At 41.3% G+C, this 21,310-nt stretch overlaps 1 protein-coding gene across 1 annotated transcript in view; it reads left to right on the plus strand.

Moving 5' to 3' along the window:
- The first annotated feature begins 48 nt into the window (after positions 1–48).
- The window catches only part of LOC146464424 (uncharacterized), a 56,304-nt gene continuing 35,042 nt past the window's right edge, over positions 49–21,310 (plus strand). Inside the window, exons 1-24 of the mRNA XM_085129930.1 lie at positions 49–202; positions 277–359; positions 4,762–5,288; positions 5,872–6,051; positions 6,935–6,976; positions 7,619–7,681; positions 8,806–8,877; positions 9,469–9,549; positions 10,555–10,602; positions 11,623–11,676; positions 12,339–12,392; positions 13,472–13,525; positions 14,213–14,266; positions 15,405–15,458; positions 15,834–15,878; positions 16,263–16,316; positions 17,125–17,169; positions 17,292–17,345; positions 17,883–17,927; positions 18,903–18,956; positions 19,511–19,555; positions 20,770–20,823; positions 20,995–21,039; positions 21,254–21,307. Of these exons, the coding sequence (XP_084986056.1) occupies positions 192–202; positions 277–359; positions 4,762–5,288; positions 5,872–6,051; positions 6,935–6,976; positions 7,619–7,681; positions 8,806–8,877; positions 9,469–9,549; positions 10,555–10,602; positions 11,623–11,676; positions 12,339–12,392; positions 13,472–13,525; positions 14,213–14,266; positions 15,405–15,458; positions 15,834–15,878; positions 16,263–16,316; positions 17,125–17,169; positions 17,292–17,345; positions 17,883–17,927; positions 18,903–18,956; positions 19,511–19,555; positions 20,770–20,823; positions 20,995–21,039; positions 21,254–21,307 (1,872 nt within the window). The 5' untranslated portion in view covers positions 49–191. The remainder of the gene's footprint in view (positions 203–276; positions 360–4,761; positions 5,289–5,871; positions 6,052–6,934; positions 6,977–7,618; positions 7,682–8,805; positions 8,878–9,468; positions 9,550–10,554; positions 10,603–11,622; positions 11,677–12,338; positions 12,393–13,471; positions 13,526–14,212; positions 14,267–15,404; positions 15,459–15,833; positions 15,879–16,262; positions 16,317–17,124; positions 17,170–17,291; positions 17,346–17,882; positions 17,928–18,902; positions 18,957–19,510; positions 19,556–20,769; positions 20,824–20,994; positions 21,040–21,253; positions 21,308–21,310) is intronic.

Genomic DNA, 21,310 nt, shown 5'->3' on the forward strand with positions numbered 1-21,310 from the left:
TGTTGTAAAGTTTCTGAATCTTGGGCGAGAGAAAACGCAGATATATAAAATTACGCGCGGGACACAAGTAACCAATCAGCTGTCAAATTCTCTCCAACAAGAAACCCTCTGTGTTCAACTCTGTTTCCACCGCTGATAAAATTGCAACACTGGCGGCCTCGTATTAAACAGGGCCGAAACAGACGGTAGCCATGTTTCCCTGGTAAGGTTGCTCTGTTGGAAGTTAAGTCAAGGAAATCGCTTGGTGTAATGTAAATTATTCGCTCTCTTTTGCAGTGTTCAGGGCTTGAGCGCGGCTATCGTATTGTGCGTTCTTCTGTTGCATGGTGTTTCGTCCCGGGACGCTGCCGTTCCCCCAAGTAAGTAATACACATTATTTGGTTCTTTGTATTCTGTTTAAATGACCTCTATGTTTTACCTGTAGGTAGGAATAATTGATAAATAGTGAAGCAGGCAGTCCATCTCCGTCCGATCGTTTACGTGGCTTGCAGTGCTGTTGCGGGTGTAATGCAATCTCGACAATGTGAAAGCTTTGTATCAAATCCCAGTAAGAATTTATCGCGTTCTTCGAATGAAAGCGCGTTTGAAGCTGGGTTCTACCTGAATATTTCGCTTTCCTAGTTTGATTTTCATTCCGGATAAAACAAGCATGTTTTGTTTGCCTTTCTCCGAAGGTTTAGAATTCACTGCAAAACATTCATTAGAACTTTCATTTCCTGAGGCGCGTTGTTTGTAGACATTTGTAACGCATCGCGTGAGTGTTTTCACTATGTTATTATTCTTCAACCATCAACTCGGGCTTTCACGGAGGAAAATTTCATTGCAGTTTTTATTTCAGTTTATTTCATGGTGCCCTCTGTGGTCTGTGGACTTTTGATGTAAATCACCTTGAAAGCTGTTCGTAGATTTGTTTCGTTCTCGTAATTATACACATGGCAAGTCTTTATAGCTTTAAACGTCTATTTGTCCTAAGGCAAATTACAAATGTGCACGAACGAAACCCTGGCGTGAATCAGAAAACTAGTGAGCAAGTATTCCTTCCTTCTACGGGTCTTCTACGTGTGCGACATTGTGATTCCAATATATCTGCCATTGAATAAAACAAAAACTTTTTCATCCATGATTTGTGAACGATCACTGAGTGCCAGGCAAAACAATGGTGTATTGTCTATACACGAACTCGGAGAAATGAAAATGTATCTGGTAAAACAATTAAATTGTGCTGCCTGCATAACTAAAGCACTTTTACTTTTGAGATTGTAAGCTAACTTCGCGTTGTGCGTTCATCTGTAATTTTCGCTTAGAGTTCTCATATACAAATCTCTATGTTCATCATTTAAAAGCGAAACTTGATCTCGAAGAGGACAGTCAATCATTGTTATGATTGAGAAATCCCGACGCACCGTCAGACATGCGACACTATCAATCCTTGCGTCTTTCTTTTAATAAAATTGTAGTCTACTGTAGTTTTCCCAAAACGTTTTAAATGATTTGTTGATGATGCCTAACAGGTTATAAGCTTGTTAATGATTATTTTTTTTAGCTGTTAATGGTAAACAGCCACGCGTTAAGTGTTATTTTTTTCTAATCATTTTTCCCACGCGACACTGCTTTCCGTTAATCTCAAGTTTGTAATATTTCTCGGTCAAAGCGATTAATTTTTTTTCCATCAGAGGTCACCTTTTTTTTTTTTTTTTTTTTTTTTTCGAACACTGAACTTTATTAACATCGCGATCCATTGTAACATTTTTTCAGTTCGTAGGTATAAGCCCACAACCGGAATTGTGTTTGCTTTACCAACATGACCTCCTATTTCTGTCACAGAGCATATCTACAACCTTTATTTATACACGATAAAATATCAAAGCTAACAAGCTTGTGGGGTCGTGTACTAACAAAACTACAATTATTAGATAAAAATAATTCTTACAAAATAAAAATTTTGATAAAAACGAATGAAGTCAATTGTTAAAAATACATAAAATTCTCCGATCTTTTGTTGATTATTTGAGGAGCTAAAACATTGAAATTAAAATCCTTAAAAGTGTGAGCAGACGGAGGATTAGTACGTTATAGCATTACATTGCTTTGTCCATTTTGGGAACAATCGGATGAAGATATTAAATCTGACTGCCAAAATTTCTTGAATCCAAATCTCTCCAAATTAGACACCAATGTAGTGCTGTTATTGTACAGGCAGCTTAGTAGACAACGTCACACACAGGGCAAAATCCGGGGAAAATCTAACCTCACTCGCAGAAGTTCTTTCGGTTCGTCACGCAATCTTTCCTCCACAAAGAGACGACGATTGCGTGATGAGCCAAAAGAGCTTCTCTGAGGGAGCCTAGGCAAAATCCAATTTTAGTAATAATGCAAATTAATAACTTATTTGGATTGGAACATAGGAGGATACTTTAGCACGTAAAATGCTGGTTGTTTCAGTGCGATTTCAGCAGGAAGACTTATTTACAATAGAAAACTCTAAAGGAAGAACACCTACAGTATTAGTTTAACTTTTGGTATTAATTTTAATTAATTAATTTAATAAGTATTAGTTAAACTATTAGTATTAGTCAAAATATTTTTGCCCTTTCTTCGTCATATTTATAAAAAAAATTTTTAATGTATTACCTGGAGATGTGGAGATGAATTCCCATCCGGGACTATTTTCCATCAGTTAAAAAGGCAATCTCGTACCCAGAGTCTTCAGGCTTTTTGGTCAGCGGGGCAACGCCGGGAAGACTCTTGGGACATCGAATTTTATTACCGCAGGATTTCTGCGGTAAAACAATGGAAACCGTTACGGAACAGCCAATCAAAAAAATTGAATTTTTTCGATGTCCCCAGAGTCTTCCCGGCGTTGCCCCGCTGACCAAAAAGCCTGAAGACTCTGGGTACGAGATTGTTAAAAAGGCCGTGACACACGATTCAACATTGCGCACAATGTTTCCACTGTGCGTCCACCCATGAATTATTGGGTGCATTATTTCCAAAGTATAGTGATCAAGTGGTGTACAGCATGGGTAAACACATTTGCACGAAATTTGCACGATGTGCCCCGGCCTTCATCCTGCATGGCAAGCGCCAAAAGGAACGCAGAGGGGAGATGTAAGCGAGAGCGAACAGTAAGATGTGAAGCATGACAAAAACGGAAACAAGTTTGCTCAAACTTTAGAAGCTTTGTGCTCCTCAATGTCTGCCATGCAGGCTACGACAGTAAGGCACTTTGAAACCACGTTATCAGGATCATGTCTGTGGTAGCCTGCGAACAAGCTCTCTTTAGGTCAGCCACGAGAGGATTGGGGCGGGGGCGGGGGCGGGGTCGGGGGCGGGGGCAAGGATCGGGGCGGCCCAATCCGGTTGCAGCTTGCTTCGCTCGCCGCTTGCGCTATCCACTCGCGGCTGATCTAAAGAGAGCTAAAGAGAGCTTGGGTTGGGATAAGAATCTGAAGTTGGGTGGTTGGAAGCCAGGCCTCTGTCTTCGTGTTCACTGTTGTTTCCCTGGCCGAGAAACTTTACTCCAAATTGTGTCTCTTCACCCAGATGTACAAATGAGTAAGTGCGACATAGTGCTGGGGGTAACGCTGCAATGGAGTAGCATCCTGCAAATCTCCAAGACAATTAGACGTAATATATCACAAACGAGTGCGAGTGTTTCACCAGGGGTTCCAAACACCGAGAAATCGTTGAAAAGCACGACGCGGAAGGCGGAGTGCTTTTATTGTTTCGAGGTTTTCCAAGCATCGGAATTTAGTACAACAGGTTGATAACAAGAGTTCGCCAAAAGGCGTGGCGAATGTGCGAGTGCTTGTTTGTCATTTGGTAATCACTAAACGAAATATGTGGGTGGGTTTTGAAGGTAGAAATTTTAGAGAATTTACATAACGCCGCGCGATGGAGCTCGTGTCCAGATCAGTACGATTTCACGTTACCAAATCGTCTTTCCAAGAAAAAGATTTGGTGAATAACGCCGTTCCAGCTTCCGACAACTAAATATGAAAATAAGTGGGCAGAAGTTAAGAGAGGTTAAAAGTTCCGGTTTTAGATTGCGATGACCTTTTCAAGGGCTACGAGTTACACAAGGTTGAAGCGGTGCCGAGTGCAGATATTGCGGAAATGAACGCTCTGTCATTGAGCATTAGGCTGATTTAGCAACAGAACGGAAACGTCATTTGAGGAAGCGAGAGCTCGCGGAATAGTCTGGACACGAGTCTCTTTCGACTATATATGGGCATTCTTTATGCTCGCGCCGTTGTCAACTGACGTTCCCGTTCTGTTTCTAAATCATTGGTTGTCCAAAGACGCGATGGAGGTAGCTAAAAAGTCCGGGGAAATATATCCTCCCAAGACTGTTTATGGCATCAAATTTTCCCAAACGTTATCATTGGAGGAGAAAAATGTTGCTGTCTTACGGTAACGAAATAAGCGAGAATTGGTATGCTGTTAATTAGCATTAAGATTGATTAAAATTCAAGTGTCTTGATCAGTTTGTTAATCAATTGGACTTGTCTTGATCAGTATGTTCATTGGGTAACTCATGAATTTAAGAAATTCTAAGTCACGACAGCCTCTGTTTTTCAGGTCTTTCTCTTGCCGACATTTGAAATACAGATGACACCATGGAAACCATGTTGATTTATTTTGAAATGCATCACAAGCAGACGTTACCTTGTTTTTTCCTCTGGTGCTTTCTTTCCCCCTCTTCCATTTAGCGCGGGTTTCATGTTCTTACTGTGTTAATTGTGCCGTGGATTCTCTTAGGTACCGATGGCATCGCGGACTTGGTGCAGGAGTTTCAATGGACATTGCAGGGACTCAACATCGAGACAACTGGACTATGCGAAAACAGACCCTTGCCCTTCTCTGAAGATCAGAGGGCTCGAGATGTTGCGTACGACCTGTCCTCTACTGATGCAGTGATAAACACAACCGCGAGGTCGTTATTCCCTAATGGCATCCCAGAAGAGTTTGTTCTATTTGCCACTGTAAAAGTGGAACCTGACAACACCGCGGACTTGTTTACAATAATGGACGGAGAGCAAAGCCTGTCTTTTAGTTTGAATCCCGTGGAATTTGAATACAGGCGTCGACGAGAGAGCACGGTGCTTGTAAGAGTCGGAGAAAATTTAGCTGATGGGGCGTGGCACAGGGTGGCTGTTGCAGTGAGAAGAAAGCACGTGTCGCTTTCCTTGGACTGCGCCAGACCAAAAAAGCACGTGAGAAGGCCAAGGGGTTTTAACCCGATCTTCAGTCAAAACAGTGTTGTGAGACTGGGCAGCCAGTTCAAGGTATGAACAGCATGTAGGAAGGTCCTTTTTTCCGTTTGTCGTGTTCCCGAAACAAATAGGTGTTTTGAAGGCCAATAAATTTAAAACAAGTAGATATCAATGTTATTATTTATAACCTATTTATAACAGTGTTTATACAGTGTGCTCTCTCACAACATGGTGGTTTTCAGAAAGGCCCTGTATATAAAAGTTACAAACAAATAGGCCCGATTTTCATGAGCAACACAAGTATACGCAAAAGCACAAGAGTCCATGAAAACTCTGACCGACACGCAAAGACAGTGATCGTTGTGTGGTGTGTTACTGTTGAATTTCCGGTTGGGCTGGTGTTTGCTTCACAGAGAAAACTGGGTGAGCGGACGAAAATCTGCTTACCTTAGAAAAATATTCGCAGTGCTAAAACATTAGCCGCAGACCGACTAATTATAACATGTAAATTGGCCCATGCTATTTCTACTGATCTAGCTCATAAATAGGTACATGTAAATAAGCCTCCTATCTCGCGATCTACTCTCGGTCTTTCCGTCGGAGGTTTGACGTACCGGAATAAGCTGACGCCTTGTTTTGGTCATTTTCGTTTTAGGGATCCTTACAACAGCTGTTGATTGCTCCAGATGTGTTTAAAGTTCTTTCCTACTGCAAAGATTTCACCCCCGACTGTGACACCCCGCTGCCCTATGCACCCTTCCTAAGTGGCGCCGCACAAGAAAGACCCCCACCGCCTCTTCCGTCTAATGTACAGGTCCTCAACAATGTCAGATATGTAAGTAACTTGAGGAGTGGGCATGGGAAAGTGTCGAAATGTACTGATGGGGAAGGGTTTTGGTATCTTTTGTTAAAAATGATGAAATGAGACCTTCAATCAGCTGCCAAATAATTCTGGAATAACGAGAGGAAAGAAATCAACTCAATTCTTGAAAAGGAACAACTCGTGATCTGTTCTAGCGCATTTTGGAGACAAAAATGCGAGAACGTGAAAATTTTTAGCTTATCATTTTTCAAGTTTCAATCCATACCGGCCTATTCTGTTTCTGACCAGAGCATAGTTAGTAGAGGACCAGAGGCGCTAATCACACTGGGATGATAATTTATAACAAACGACAATTATTTCTTTGTTTCTGCTGACAAACAAGCATTTTTGGGGTTTTGAAATGACAGCGAATTTGCGTGATACTTCCCCTCTAAGGGTAAAATGCGTGTTTCGGGTTAAGTTATCATGGTAACACGAAAGGCTGCGAAAGTTTAGAGCAAAAATTCATCTTCCAATCGGTACTCTTAATCCTCAAGGAATCAGCGAACGCCTAATCTATTCTTGTTTTTCACGTTACCATGCTCGCACCAAAAGCGTAGCTCCACTCCGCACGATATAAACCATACACAACCCACAAATCCTTCATTTGCTCTGAGCAAGGGCTGACGCTTGAATTAACGGTGGCCAATTTACCTTAAAAAACCCAAACATTCGTTCCACTACCCCACCGACACAGCACTACAGTTTTTTTGTAGAAACTAATCCCGTTTTCTATCTGTTAAGTTACTCGACTAGTTCGTTACATTATCTCTTACCTTAAAGCCAAGAGGAACATTTCAGACATGCGACATTAGCTTTTTAGAGACTGACGAGTTTGTTGTGTTTCAATTTTTAGATCAAGGGAGAGAGAGGAATCCCAGGCCCTCCAGGTGTTGCGGTATGTCTTGCCTCAATTACGTCAAGTTAGTTTGTGAAAAATACCTGGTGGTTTACATAATGGTGTGTTAATGTGTTATTTAGCCCATCGCGTATGTGTTGATACAGGAGATATCAGCTATCTGGTTTGCTTACACATTGACTGGCGGACTGATAAGCCCACTGACTGAAAGAATGAGCGTACGAGCGGCCCGACGACCAACCGATTGAACGATCGGACGAAAACGAATGAACATGCGAACAAACGAAAGATTTACGATTAAAAAAATGATGGAATGACAAACCGGACGAACTAATAAACGAGGGAAAATATCAATAAAAAAGTTACTTAATTACTCGCAGATAGTTTAAGTCACTAACCTACTGAAACATTAACGGACTGAATCGGTGACTAGTTGGCAGACGGATTGACTGAAACACTGATTGCTGATGAAATGAATAACGGACTGACTGACTAACTGACTGATTGTCTGGATCGACTGGCTACCTGACTGACTGACTGACTGACTGACTGACTGACTGATGACTGGTTGGTCTGACTGTCTGGATTGACTGGCTGACTGAAGGACTAAGGGTCGAACGTACGGACAAATTGACTGAATAACAGATTGGATTGATTTCTTCTCTTGTTTTTCAAACCAAGGGACCGCCTGGCCCGAAGGGTGGTAAAGGATACGATGGACCAAGAGGCGAAAGAGGATCTCAGGTTTGACCTATTATGACACACAGTAATAGCATCAGCATCATCTCCCTTACCATTGACTGGAGCAGTCACCAGTCCTAGGAGAGTGTGGGGAATCTTTTAGTTGCCCTTACTCCCAGTAACACCGAACAAAGTTTGTAACCAATGTTTTTAATGCGTCCCGATCGATCCAAGAATGAACAAAAACTAATTGATTGGAAAACTGGATTCCCACGTGTACCGGAAGCGGCTTAATCATGTGATTCTAAATTGACAAATCGACGTAATTCACTTAGCAACGAAACAAAATAAAATTGACTAGTCCACAGGCATGACATTTGTCACAGTCTCAGTACGTTCACTACAAAAAAGGATGCGGTAAAGAGGCAATACAAAGATCAGGGGGCCGTCTCTCGAAAATCCCAATAACTTACCCGGCTCGATAATTAATTTATGTCAACAATGTTTGTTAACAAAGATTCAGTTTTTTTATACATGTAGTTCCGAAAGCTTCATTTTTAAAATCGTTATAATTTTGTGGAACGCGTTGGCAATCTTGCACTAAACATTTTCACACACCAAATGATCGAAAACACTCAACATGCCCGGTATGGAGGGACGCCAAGGAATGTACAGAAAGATGGTGAAAAATCCTTCCTGTTCATGTCTAGTTTAAGTCAACAGTTAGAACAGAACGGCAGTTATTTGTATATACCCCGTGTCTCGCTGACACTTGTTTAGTTTCCATTGAGCGCGAATTCCAAACAAAGAATGAGGATAAACTTTATAGATGGTAAGGACAAACAAACAAAAAATGCATGTTACCGTAACTCTAAGGAAATACGCAAGTGTAGTCTGGTTGTTTTGTTGGGCTGCAAAACAGTCGGGATTTTTTTCTTCGGTACGTCGTACAAACACGCTCGGTCTTCCAACGAAACGCCTGGAACCAGCGAGGAAATGAAAAGGGAGACTGGGGAGAGAGATGTTTTCTCGCCTCACTCGTCTATAGACAAGTGAGGTTTGCGTGCGAGTTCACGCTTTCAGCGATTCTCGTCTCCCTTCGTGAATTTAGAAAAAATTAATAGACGACTGTCTAACAGTGTATTGTTTTGCCTGATATCCATCACTAAAGCTTTGCTCTTTATTAGGGATCCCCGGGACCCCCAGGCACTGCCGGACCACCGGGGCCTCCAGGACCACCCGGAGATGGAATCTACGTCGTAAGTAAACTCCTCAAACGACACTTGTTACTTGCTTCTTTCTTCTTTGTCCCGCGTAACGAATTGAAACGACGTCGTTCATCATTTGAAAGAAGCTTTAAGCTTTAAGCACACAATAAACTGATTTTCGCTTTGCGGAAACTTTGCTATTACAGACGCTCCGCTTTAGTAGACTGGAGTAGATCTTGTACATGACTTCGTTACGTGGTACAAAATACGCCGGGCTGTATGGCTAGGGACGCAATGAAACAAAAATAAAGAAGTCATTCAGGTGTCCATTCGGTTGTTGTTTTCATTTTGTATGATGTAAAGAAGTCGAGCAAAGGGCCTAACTGTGGTGAAGCCGTGAGCCACGGGAAACGAGTTAGCGGGAATGGAGGAAGACGGCAGAGGTTGCATCGTGCTCAATATTTCCGGGTCAAATTGGAAGACTATGTGTAATTCTTCACCGTGTTTCCAGTCCATTCTGTAGTCATCCTTCCAAATGGAGTCTTAACGTTTGCTGGCTACTGTTCTAGTTTGGTTTCCTCTTATCTTGGACAGACTCTCTTCATAAATAATATATTGATGTATTTGTTTTAATAATTTCAGCGTTGGAGTAGGCTGCAGGGATCAAGTGAAAAAGGTCCTGGCCCTGTAGCTGGTGGTCTTGCCGTCGAACCTCCTTCTGTGGTAAGTATTTAATTCTGAGTTTTCTCTTTATTCTCAAATTGCATTTGGCTTGATATTTTTTCTATGATGTAAGTGACCCCATGACAAGTAGTCGTACTTCATATCTCAGACAGCAATTTAGACTTGCCACAAGTCGTCGTCGTCTTATACGCCGAAAGATTGACCGACAAGCCTGACTGGACTCACACGAAAAGGGACTTTGAGAAAGTCTAACACCAGCTGTTATTCCATCTTTCCAAATATGTCCCCGATCACCATTGTCTCGATATCACCGTTGCAGTGGTCTAACAGGTGTTAAAAATTACGTACTTGTCCTCGCTTTTTCTTGTTTTATTTTTGTTTGTTTGTTCGTTTCTTTGTTTTCGACCGCCACCTATCACTAACATAAATTTCTCCAAGATTTCTTGTTGGATCTTAACACCTTGTTATAACACAGGCCTCATTAGTATTCCCCTAGACCTTTTGCGTGGGAAGTTAGTTTAATAATAAGGATTTCGCAAGTCACGTTTTCCGAAATGACAAATCTGTTCATTATGCGTTGAAGTCTAAACGAGACGCGCTTCGCGTAGTCACAGTCGATCGTTTCAGTTTACTGCTGTTTGCAAGAAATATCTACTAAGGAGTTCAGTTTACTCTAAATGCGCCATAATAATGTAAGTGTTCTGTATTTTCCGTTCGGATTTGCTGGTTTCTTCACCTTAGTATGTAGATTTTGTAAGTTGCGTTTGTTTGTATGTTTCAGTTAAAACCTTAAGCCTCGACATCTCAACTTTGTTAAGCAACGTTCAGCCCTCCCGCACCATTAGAAAAGCTCGATTCCTTGTACTCTGATATCTCGCGATGGACCACCTCCAGAAAGCGACCAGCCAGGCTTCGGATTATCTCCACATTTACTAACCATTTCGTTGAACTTCTCTGAAATCGTGAAGCGTGGCCCAAGAGCATTATTTCTAATCTCTTGTCCTCGTGTTTTGTTTCTAATACGCCATTGTTTCTTTTCCTTAGCCTGGAGACCCAGGAGTGCGTGGCCCTAGAGGACAGCGTGGCGTGCCGGTGAGTACTAAGGACGCTTTTTGTTTATCAGAACTGGCCGGCCAGACTGTTCAGTTCGTAAACGGATGTAACAATTTGAAGGATAAGTTTTATCCTAGTTCTTCGGAATCTTCAAAATAGTGCGTTTCAGTTCCGGAGTGATTATTCTTCAAGATTTGGCAATGCCATCTCGCCACTTTTTCGTCAGTTTTTCTATTTTCCTCGCAGTTATTGGAAGTTGTGTGGGAAAAAAATAAAAACAAAAATAGGTAAATAAATCTCTGTGAAATTTTGTTTATCGAAGCCAAGAAAGTGTTACTCGACATCACCTTAATCAGGAAAAACCTCATTTGCATTACTATCAACACACAATTTACATATACGACTACAAAACTAGTTTCGTCGGAAGACCTCGTCAGTTGGTCGCCTTGTTCGTTTTGAATTCAAAACGAACATGGCGACTAACTGACATACACAATAAGCGACATGAGTTAAAAAAAAGCCATATTTGAAAATGATCAATCAATTAAAAATGACAAAGGCAGCAATTACAACGTTCATATTTCAAAAATGTACTTAAGTCACGTTTACGAATCTTTATCTTGAATAACTTAAGCGATGAGCAAGTTCTTTCTTCAGTCGGCAGATGACTCCAAAGTTTCGGTAACTTATGGAGTGCTTCAAATAAGTTACTGTAGCAAAGTGGGGTAAGGAAAAGTCAGATTGTCTCCAGCAAACTGGGGTGCAAACAAGTCGCAAACAGATTTACTCAAATCTAAAGGTCACTATTGCGGGCTCTAAGACAAGAGTTCACTGAAGGCCTTGGTAGTTAGGAGTTAAAACATGATTACGAGATACAGTCTGAATTTGGAATCGCAATTCACCCCAAACTCGTGAAAACCCGCTTGTGTCACGGTTCTTTCCGACAACTAGTTCAATAGCTTTGCAGGAATACAGGCAAAGGAAACGCTTGGATGATTCCAAAAACTCTCTAAAACGTTGATCTAGCTCTGATGATAAATATTATTCTCATTTACGCAGGGCCTTCCTGGTGAAGCCGGTGAAAAGGGATCCCAAGGAGACCCTGGACCACCTGTAAGTTAAAGTAACTCTTGGTAGTTCTTGGAGTGAAAGCAGTTGTGTAGTTTGTGGGAACACGGTACACTGTGTTCTAGGGGATGCTCCATCGTCTTTCCGTTGACCGATCCACAAAGTGCACCAGGAAAAAGAAGTTTTGTGTGCGGCGAAGCATTCATGATGCCAGATAGAAGTGGCAAAAAGTGTGTTAAGGAACTAATGAATTACCTCGAGGTCTCTTAATTTCTATTGGGCTAACTGAAGAGGAAGGCATCACCTCACTACGAGTGTACTCACTTATAACGGATTGCTAACTGTATAACGGTTTAACATAGTTTGAACTTGCCTTCAGGGAGGTGTGTTTAATCTTCTGGGACAGGCATTTCATTGGTTGTAATGCCGTGTTCAATATTGCTTGCAAGGACTAAGCGTTGGCGTCTGTCCACCCCAATAACATTGTTGTCTACATTTGTGGTAATATCTGCTTACCCTTTTGCTACTGTGCTCAAAAGCGTTCGGCAACAACATTTCTGCACGTGGACTCCAGAGCATGATTTTGCTCTAATCTTAAAGGTCTTGAGTGTTTGTTGGATCTTTAGGTTTTGTATACTATTAATTTGTGTACTCATTTTGCAGTTAATGCAGCATTTTAAGAACTATATATTTTGATCTTGTTACAGGGACCGTCCGGTAACCAAGGCAACCGGGGTCCGACGGGAAGACCAGGAAAACCGGTGAGTACGTTAAATAACATACCATGAAATGTCCCCAGTGATGAACAACATCTTATTTTTCCTTACAATGTCGCTGCTTGATTGAACAATGTAACTTAGGAGAATAAAGGAAATAATCACCAAAGATGAAATGCCTTGATTTCTAGACAAAATCTCCCAACTAGTGACATAAAAGTTATATGTAGAACAGTGAGGCGAATTTACATGTTGATATTGAGGTTGAAAAGGTTAACAAATATGATCAAGGTGAATGTGGTTTTTGTACAGTTATTGAATGCTTGTGTGGAACGCGTGAAAGTTAAAGAACGGTGGTTCGAAACGTGTTCTCTGTCATCCTTAACATTGTCTTCTTTCTCCAGATTGTTTCCGGCCTCCACTCAGCTGCATAAATCGATACCAGTAAATAAAATACTCGGAGTCGTCAGGTTATTAGCTAGTGTCGCAAACAATGGGAGTGATAATAGTTAATTCGAAACGTGTTACAGAAATCGGACATAACAGCTGTCCTGAAAGCACTCCAACATCTTTCACAAATACACCAACACAGGTCAACCAAAGAAGAAAGGGAACGAATTAATGTCTGTTTTAATACAAGAGGACGCATAATCTGTGCAGACGAATAATGCATATGTTGCGTCATACGTCTGGTTATTCGTCTCTAGCATAAGGACGGGCACAAGACGCATTTTGCGTCTGGACGAAGTATCTTCCGTTGTACGTCTTGAACGACGCACAACGGAAGATAGTTCGTCCAGACGCATAATGCGTCTTGTGCCCGTCTTTATACCAGAGACGAATAACCAGACGTATAACGCAACATATGCATTATCCGTCTGCACAGATTATGCGTCCTCTAGTATAAAAACGGCCAATGTTAAACTAATTGAGGGTGGAGAACGTGCTTGGTGGGGATAAAAACCAGGAAGACGTTGTTTGCGCATTTTGAATAATATTCTCTGAATGTTTTTGGGGGGAGGGTTGTGGACGGGGAAGGGTAAACGAAAATTAATGTTTTTGGATTCGATTCTCTTTTTGTTTACGTGATGAAGCTAACGAGATCATGTAATATTTCTCCTTAGGGTCTCCCTGGACCTGATGGAGCACGTGGCTCACCCGGACCCATTGGACCAAAGGTAACTATGATAAAAAAGAGCTAGAAATGTCCTGTGAAGTAACTGGGATGAGTTGCTTCTTATATCAGTTATCGCATCATTAAGTCTAATTACAGAGATTTGTACAAGAGAGAAGAAGTTTTCACAGTCGAGATAATTGTGCGGAGCAGCGCGAGTCACTTTTAAAACATGATCTTACTTCCTAAGCCTCCTGTTAGTTTTAATTAAAGAAACATGTAAACTGGATAGAGAAGAAGCTTGAAAACATTCTTCAGATTAAAAAAAGCGTTTTGATCTGATGTTTAGTTTGGCTGCTTACTAAACTCTAGGGCCCAGTTGTTCAAAGCCCGATTAACTTAACTATGGGTTAACGTGAATTTTGATTCAAGATTAATTGCTAATCATTAGTCATTCTTCAAAAAGATCTTTGTCCTTTAGTTTCGACGTCGACTATCTTTACCGTTAGCTTAAAATTAGGTTTTGAAATCATTTTAACAAGCGAGATGAAAATCGTGGTTAATTTTTAATTGGCGTTAATCGGCTTTCGAACAACCGGGACCAGAGCGTTCAGATCAATGGACGTTTAAAAAACCTTTTAACTTTGGATCGAATAATAAGGCTTCCTCAGCGACCAACGAAGCTATAAGGGAATATTACATATATTGACGATTTCTGTTTCTAACAGCGCCTGCTTTCTCCGTTTTTCAGGGAGACCGAGGGCTTGATGGTATTCCCGGGATGATGGGTCATAAAGGACCTCGAGTAAGTTAATATGAGAGAATGTCGGTTGATTTAACATCGTGAACTGATCCATTTGAACTAGCGCGGCTTTCGTAAGGAGATAGTAAATGTTCACGTAAATTGCTTTTCGTGTCTTATTTAAGTCGCTTCTCATTTAAGCACGAGTTAAATGAGAACGTCTCGGAACCTTGTTCTTTGTCTCGTGTTGACACCTTATACCAGCAGTTCGCGTCTTATTAAACGTGCGTCTTAGTTAGAACCGCACTCATTTAATTTTGCTTAAACATCGCTATTATCTCGACCAAATCTTATAGAACGTTATGTGACACTGAAATGTAGATAAAAGCTGTACAGTTATTGAAATACGCTGCGCCAAACGTTTTACCCTTTGCCTCCAGAAAGTAGCAACAAAAAAATTAACAAAATTTCTACCATTGTTCCCTGGGAAAGAAACTGAAACCCGCTGCATTACCTGGAGAAAAATTTGTAAATATTAGTTTTCAGCGTATTGTATTGTACCGTATTGCATTGCATTGCACTGTACTGTACTTTATTATTCCACTATTATGTCATTTCACCAAATAAGGTCAAGAGAACGCGCAAAATATGAGACCGTAATACACTGTAGTGTCCCGGTTTGACCGGTTTACAACAGAGCGAATACGGACGGAAAAGGCAGAAAAAAGGAGCAACAATGTCCGGACTGGACGAAGAATAGTTTTTGAAACGATGCAGACTCGAAAACAAGTTTCACTTGTCATTTATCTTTTCATTTTATCTAATCAAATTAAAGACATTTAACTGGCTTTCTGTGTTGTTTACATCATTCGTACGCGCCATATACCGATGGACAGTTGATGCCGGGTGCATTTGAAAACTGTTACCAAAACAGAGAAGCCAAAATAACAAAATCTTTTTGTATTGTATTGTACCGTATTGCATTGCATTGCACTGTACTGTACTATATTGTGTTTAACTATACTGTATTGCATTGTATTGTATTGTTGTCTTCATTGAAGAATCCACACTTTACACACTGATTTAAAAGCAATAATCACATGACGTGACCCCCCCCCCCCCCCCCAGCTCAATCGCCTTCCGCAGTCTAGTACATAGGATTGGCATCAACTCATTTTATTTGCTCCTTTGCTGTTTTCAGGGTTTACCAGGTGCTCGCGGTGAGAAGGGAGATAAAGGCGAAGCCGGTGAAAGGGTAAGTTTACGTCTCGGGGCTTTACATTGCATCTGCAGTGAGACTAGACGCTTTTCTTGAGGTTAAGATTCAGCTCATGGGGACAAAAGAAATTAACGAAAGCAAAGATGTAAATTGTGGAGATTGATTGAGCGTCAGAGGGCGCACTTTATTTTGACACTATGGTAGGGCGTGGAAAACGCTAGATGGAAGCTCTGAGGAGATAGATTTTGAAGGGAATGCATATATGAATCTCATGGAAAGATAAAATGAAACGAAAATGGAAGAAATGCTTAATTTATTTTTCACTCAGTGTGGATAAAAAATATTCGCAGTTCAGTAACAGTGATTAGGAAAAATTAATTGGTTATGCTTCGGCGTTGTTTATTTTAACAGGGAGATCAAGGTGTAGCCGGACAGAGTGGAGTTCCCGGTGAAAGAGTAAGTTTTCTGTGATAGCACACGTAACACTCGGCCTTTTTATTAAGAGCTTTCAAAACAGTTTTAAAAAAGCTCTCATTTTCAGTTTCACTTTATTTTATGCTGTATTTCCTCGAAATAAGAAAAACTGTGGGAATAAGAAAAACTGAAATCAAATCAGATTTAGCATCTGATTCACTTGATCTTCATAATAAGAAAACGAGGCCCGCGCGCAGTTCTATGATCACTGACGATGAATATAAGATCGAAAGTATTCTTGAAAATCGTCGTCTGTACCTAATCCCAAGTCGTAAGAGAACTGAGCAAGTTGCATAAAATTTCCCGTCTGACGCAGGACACGATATATTTCTGTTGTTTAAATGCCTGTCTTGTGATCATCTACAGGGTCCGCAAGGTGAAACAGGGCCAAGGGGACCTCCTGGACCGCGAGGATTACAGGTAAGTGGTATTTCATTGTTTTATCTCCGTATTGCCTTCAGCTGTAGAGGTATGATGGTGTATTACCCAGTGCGCAGGTTGGATTTGAGATCAGAATCTCTATAGTTTGAGGACTGTTCGCAGCCCGACTGTTTGTCCTTTAGCCTGGCCGAAAAAATAACTGTCTTCGTGAGTTTCCGGGATTTTCCAATAGTCTTTTTAAAGACTCTTGGAAAGACTCTCGCTCTCATTAATCCGGAAACTCTCATACCCTCGCACATTGTTTGATTTTGTTCAAATTTTCATCAGAATTTGTGCATTTGACCTGCAACTCTCATTCCCTCTGACTGAATGTGGTGTGTCAAACAGTTTTGCGATTTCAGTGACTGTTTTTGACCCCCGTTGTGTAAATTTAAAACACAATAATATATATTGGCTATAAAATTTGAGTTGAGACAAAAATATTCCGCAAGCAAGATAAACAAGAAAAGTGGGGTTTGAATCTCATCAGCTGTCATTTTACTGCTGGTTGGACGTGTGGCTATGCAATAACCGAAGACACCATTTTTTGATGTTGAGGAAGTGGGGTTGCAGGCTGAGTTCACCATTTATTTCGTGGTTTGCTGGGCCCTGTTCAAATATAGTATAATAGTTTTCACCAATTCCTTTAAATGACTCATGGTAACACAATAAAAAATAAAAGTAAGCAAGTCTCGTACTTGTGGAGAAATAGGAAATAAGGTTCTGGTTTCACTTCCCTCTTGGCAGCGCGATGGATTTGATAACCAGTGTTAGCGCACTACTAACTGTAAGTATTTTTTTTCAACAGGGAAATACTGGAGACAGAGGCCCACCCGGTCCATCCGGATCCCCGGTAATCCTCACTTTTATGACACTGTGTTATTGATGGAACGGATTAAATACTGTGTACTAGATCACGGCTTATTAATGTTAATTCTGAGAAGAAACAAACCCTTTCACCATTTTTTTTCCAAGGGCCCTCCGGGTGCACCAGGAATTCAGGGTGTTCAAGGCATGCGAGGACCTCCGGTAGGTATAGTAACAGGTTACTGTGAGCTTCCTCATTGCAATAACAGGGAGCTTTAGCAATGACAACGGCGACGGCAGCGAAAACGTCACTATTAAAGTGAATTATTCCAACTCGCTTTAAATCTCAAATGTAGGCGAAATTTCCTGGAGTTGAATTCTTGGAGACCGCATCCAAGTTTAGAAAGAAAGAAAAATTCTCGTCCTCCATGAAATGTCCCATCGGGAGATTTCACGTCCTAGTCGTGCAGTGACCACAAAGAAATTTACCAAAAAGTGCAATGCACGTGTAGAGTTCTTGTTTTGGTTAGTAAACCTCGGACGTCGTCGCGAATAGCGTTTCTGATAACTGCGGTTGGAAATGGTCCCCAATGTCTCTGTTTTGTAAGAAGTTGACTGCTTGTACCGGCGGAATTCATGCCAGTGTGGCTAGTTTGTGTTCCAATCCATGATTATATTTTGTTTTGTTTTTGTTTTTTGTTTAGTTAAACAAGGATCATTGTATTCTATACGATGACGATGTCGTTTTATTTTCTTTAGGGTCCGCCTGGTATCCCAGGCCCTCCCGGGCCAGTAGGACCTAAGGTAAATTCATAGCATGCGTTTAAGACTACTGCAAAATAAGTTTAACTGTGGACAGAAAGCGCTACTTTGTTTCTCTCCATCCGGATTAAGGTTTTCAAAGGGTGGTTTACATTTCATCTGTGAACCCCTTCATGGTGGATCAAATCTTACCCACCGATCCACTGGATGGATATTTATCCACTGGTTAAATTTGCGCCGGTGCTATAAGCAATCGAGACCAGGCGTGCGTTTCTCAAAAGTCCCGTTAATTTACGGGCCCGGTAACTTAACGGGGCCGTGAACGGGAAACTTTATCGGGCCCGTAAAGTTTACGGGTCTTTTGAGAAACGCACGCCAGGCCCCATTTGTTCAAAGAGCGGATAACTTTATCAAGCGGATAAAATGTATTAGTTGGAGTACATGTTATCACTGGGCAGCGATTTATCCACTGGATAGAGTTATCCGCTCTTTGAACAATCGGGGCCAACTGTATAGACGGATGCTGGTGAGATACTCGGAGAGTAACCCTACGACGGACAAGCGGGGAGCTAAGATTACTCCTAGTCACATCGTACACGTGTTACGGAAAGTGAAGAAAAGCGCGGCCTTTATGGGCAATTCTCCTTTATCACAGTAATGTAAAATTTGATGTAGGCCAGGGAAAGAATAGGCCATTTCCGAGTTGCTGTGAGCCTCATTGTGAAAGCGAGCCTAAGTGCAAAGTTTTTATTATGAAAATTAGTTGTCATTCATGTGCAAAGAAAACTAAGTTTCATATAAAATACTTTGCACTTAGCCTCGCTTTCAAAATGAGGTTCAAAGCAACTCGGATATGGCCTATTGACACTGACACATTGACAGTGCTGGAAAGAGCACCTTAACATAAGCAAAAAAAAAACCGGCCAAGTTTGAACCAAGAGCACATGACAGGTTATTATTATTATAGGTAGTGCGTCTGAACCGAGCCTAAGTCACTGCTACATTTTATATTTTCAGGGTGAAACAGGAAAGATTGGCATGCCGGGATACCCAGGTGCCGACGGTGTTCCGGTAAGCGGGAAAAACACATCAATAGAACCAAGCTGGTTCGTTGTACAATACTCCTCAGCCCCTCCCCAACCTCAACCCCCCCTGCCCACTCCCACCCTCCGCTTACGTCTTGTCTTACAAAGTCAACCGTTATATATTTTCTTTTCTCATGATCAAGAAAGCCGTTTAGGCAATTAGCTTTTTGTGTTTGCAGAATCTTTTAAACGATCTTAAAGCCCCCGGCAACATTGCTGTACACTTTGTGGTTCAACAATGTTAGAACATTTAGCATCCCCACGTTTAACAATATTTGATCATCATTTTTGTTCAGTGAATGTTTTGCTTTTGATGACACATTCTGGCCAAAGTTTAAGGTGTCTTGTGATGTTAAATGACGTTTGACTGCCCGTCCAATATTTTTTGTATATAGTGTTCAACAGTGTTAAAACATGTATCCGGGGCTTAAAAGCATCTCTTATGGGCCGCGTAATAAGTGAATTTAACTCACTCCATGTCAAATTCTAGATGTTGGTATTGCACTGTACCTATTGACGATTCTGGTTTCTTTGTTTTAGGGATATCCTGGAATCGAAGGACCACCAGGACCCAAAGGAGACAGAGTATGACATGTTAAGGCCAAGTAATACGGGCAACATTTCTTGCTACTTGCCGCGCAACAAACGTTGCAGTGCAAGTTGCGGTTGTTTGTTGCCCGTATAACCACCTCCGCGACCTCCTCGCGCAACAAATTTTTATGTTACAAAAAGTCGAAACAGCGTCTACTTCCTCCAACATGAAAATGTTTTGTGCACGTGGGTATACAGGAGAAACAATCGCAACGTGTAACGCAACATTTGTTACGCGGAACGTTGAAAGAAAATGTTGCCCGTATTACTTGGCCTTTACTGCTTTTTTACTGATAGCTACTTGGTGAGTGTGTAGTCGTTAGCATGTCGGACTTTTTATCGGGCTTTCGGTCAGAGAGTCGGAGAGTCATCGGTTCGAGGCTGGCTTGGTTTCCACATTGTCGTTTTGTTTCCGTAGACAAGGAACTTTACTCCACTTTGTCTCTCTTCACCTAGGAGGTGTATAAATGGGTACCGTTGACATACTGCTGGGGATAACCCTGCGATAGACTAGTATCCCATTCAGGGGGGAGAAGCAATAATCCTACTTTTTTGCTTCATGCTATAGAAACCGGCTTTGATCCGACCGTGTGGGCCACTTAGCCTCGTAGTGCGGCTTAACCTCTTTTAGTCTGTGAGCAACAAAGCTGAACACAGTTGCAAGAAGTATCAACGAGCGGAACGAACCTTACGACTCTCTCGCTGGTTGATTACTCTTGCACCCTGTAACCCATTTAGGACCGTTTTAAGAAGCTAATACCAACGTGTAGAAACCTTCTACCCATTTCAAAGTTTTCTTCACTTGCGCCCATTTTATTATAAATTCGTTAAACTGTTCAGTCATTGTAACAACGGGTCTTAATATTGTTGTTCCCGTGCACTCCTGGTTGTTCTCACGTTATTTGCTAAATGCATACATAGGCATCCATTGCTGTGCTTTTGCCATTGTTTTTGGTTGCGCTAGGAAGAAGATGAAAACATCTTTTGCCCTTTCTTTTGGTTATCACAGTTAACGTTAGTTGCGCTTCAGTTTCCCGTAAAGGAAGATTAAGCCATACAACGTTACACATTTTGCTGTGAAAATGAAATGAAAATGAAAACTTTACAACCTCTCGGATCATTAATCTTTGCAGACGCGAAAGCTGCTCAAAGTTATGGCTATTTCCTCGTCATAAAAACATCGACTGATAAACTTGTGCAATTTACAGGGTGCACCAGGAGTGAGAGGGCCACAGGGATACCCAGGTCTTCCCGGACCAAAGGTGAGATGCGGTGATGCTATTTGGAGAATTTCGCCCCACAAAATAAAATGAAATAATGATTTACGAATGGCATGTTAGGTACATGATGGTGCTTTTAAAAAGGACCATCCGCGACCCGATAGGGAAACTAACAGAATGTCATTTTCATATATATATTTTTTTTTACTACAGGGAAACCGAGGAAAACGAGGACCTGAAGGTGAAAAGGGCGAAGAGGTTTGTACTTCCCTTTTGCATGTTTCAACACAGCGAATATGTTCTTGAAGTATAAGACAGACTCAAAACAGACCTCCTCCTTTTTCTTTGCCGAGCCATTTCTGTACTACAAGGAAGACAATGTGGACTGTCTGTTAGCCATATTACATCATAGCCATTACACTATGTTTGTAACTAGTATATTTTTTTTTCTGATAATCGTTGTGTTCTTCAGGGACTGGCAGGATATCCTGGTGGAAAAGGAGACGAGGGTCCTAAGGGCGAAGATGTG

The sequence above is a fragment of the Pavona decussata genome, unplaced genomic scaffold (assembly GCF_977016875.1).
Source record: "Pavona decussata unplaced genomic scaffold, jaPavDecu1.1 SCAFFOLD_164, whole genome shotgun sequence".
Lineage (NCBI taxonomy): Eukaryota > Metazoa > Cnidaria > Anthozoa > Scleractinia > Agariciidae > Pavona > Pavona decussata.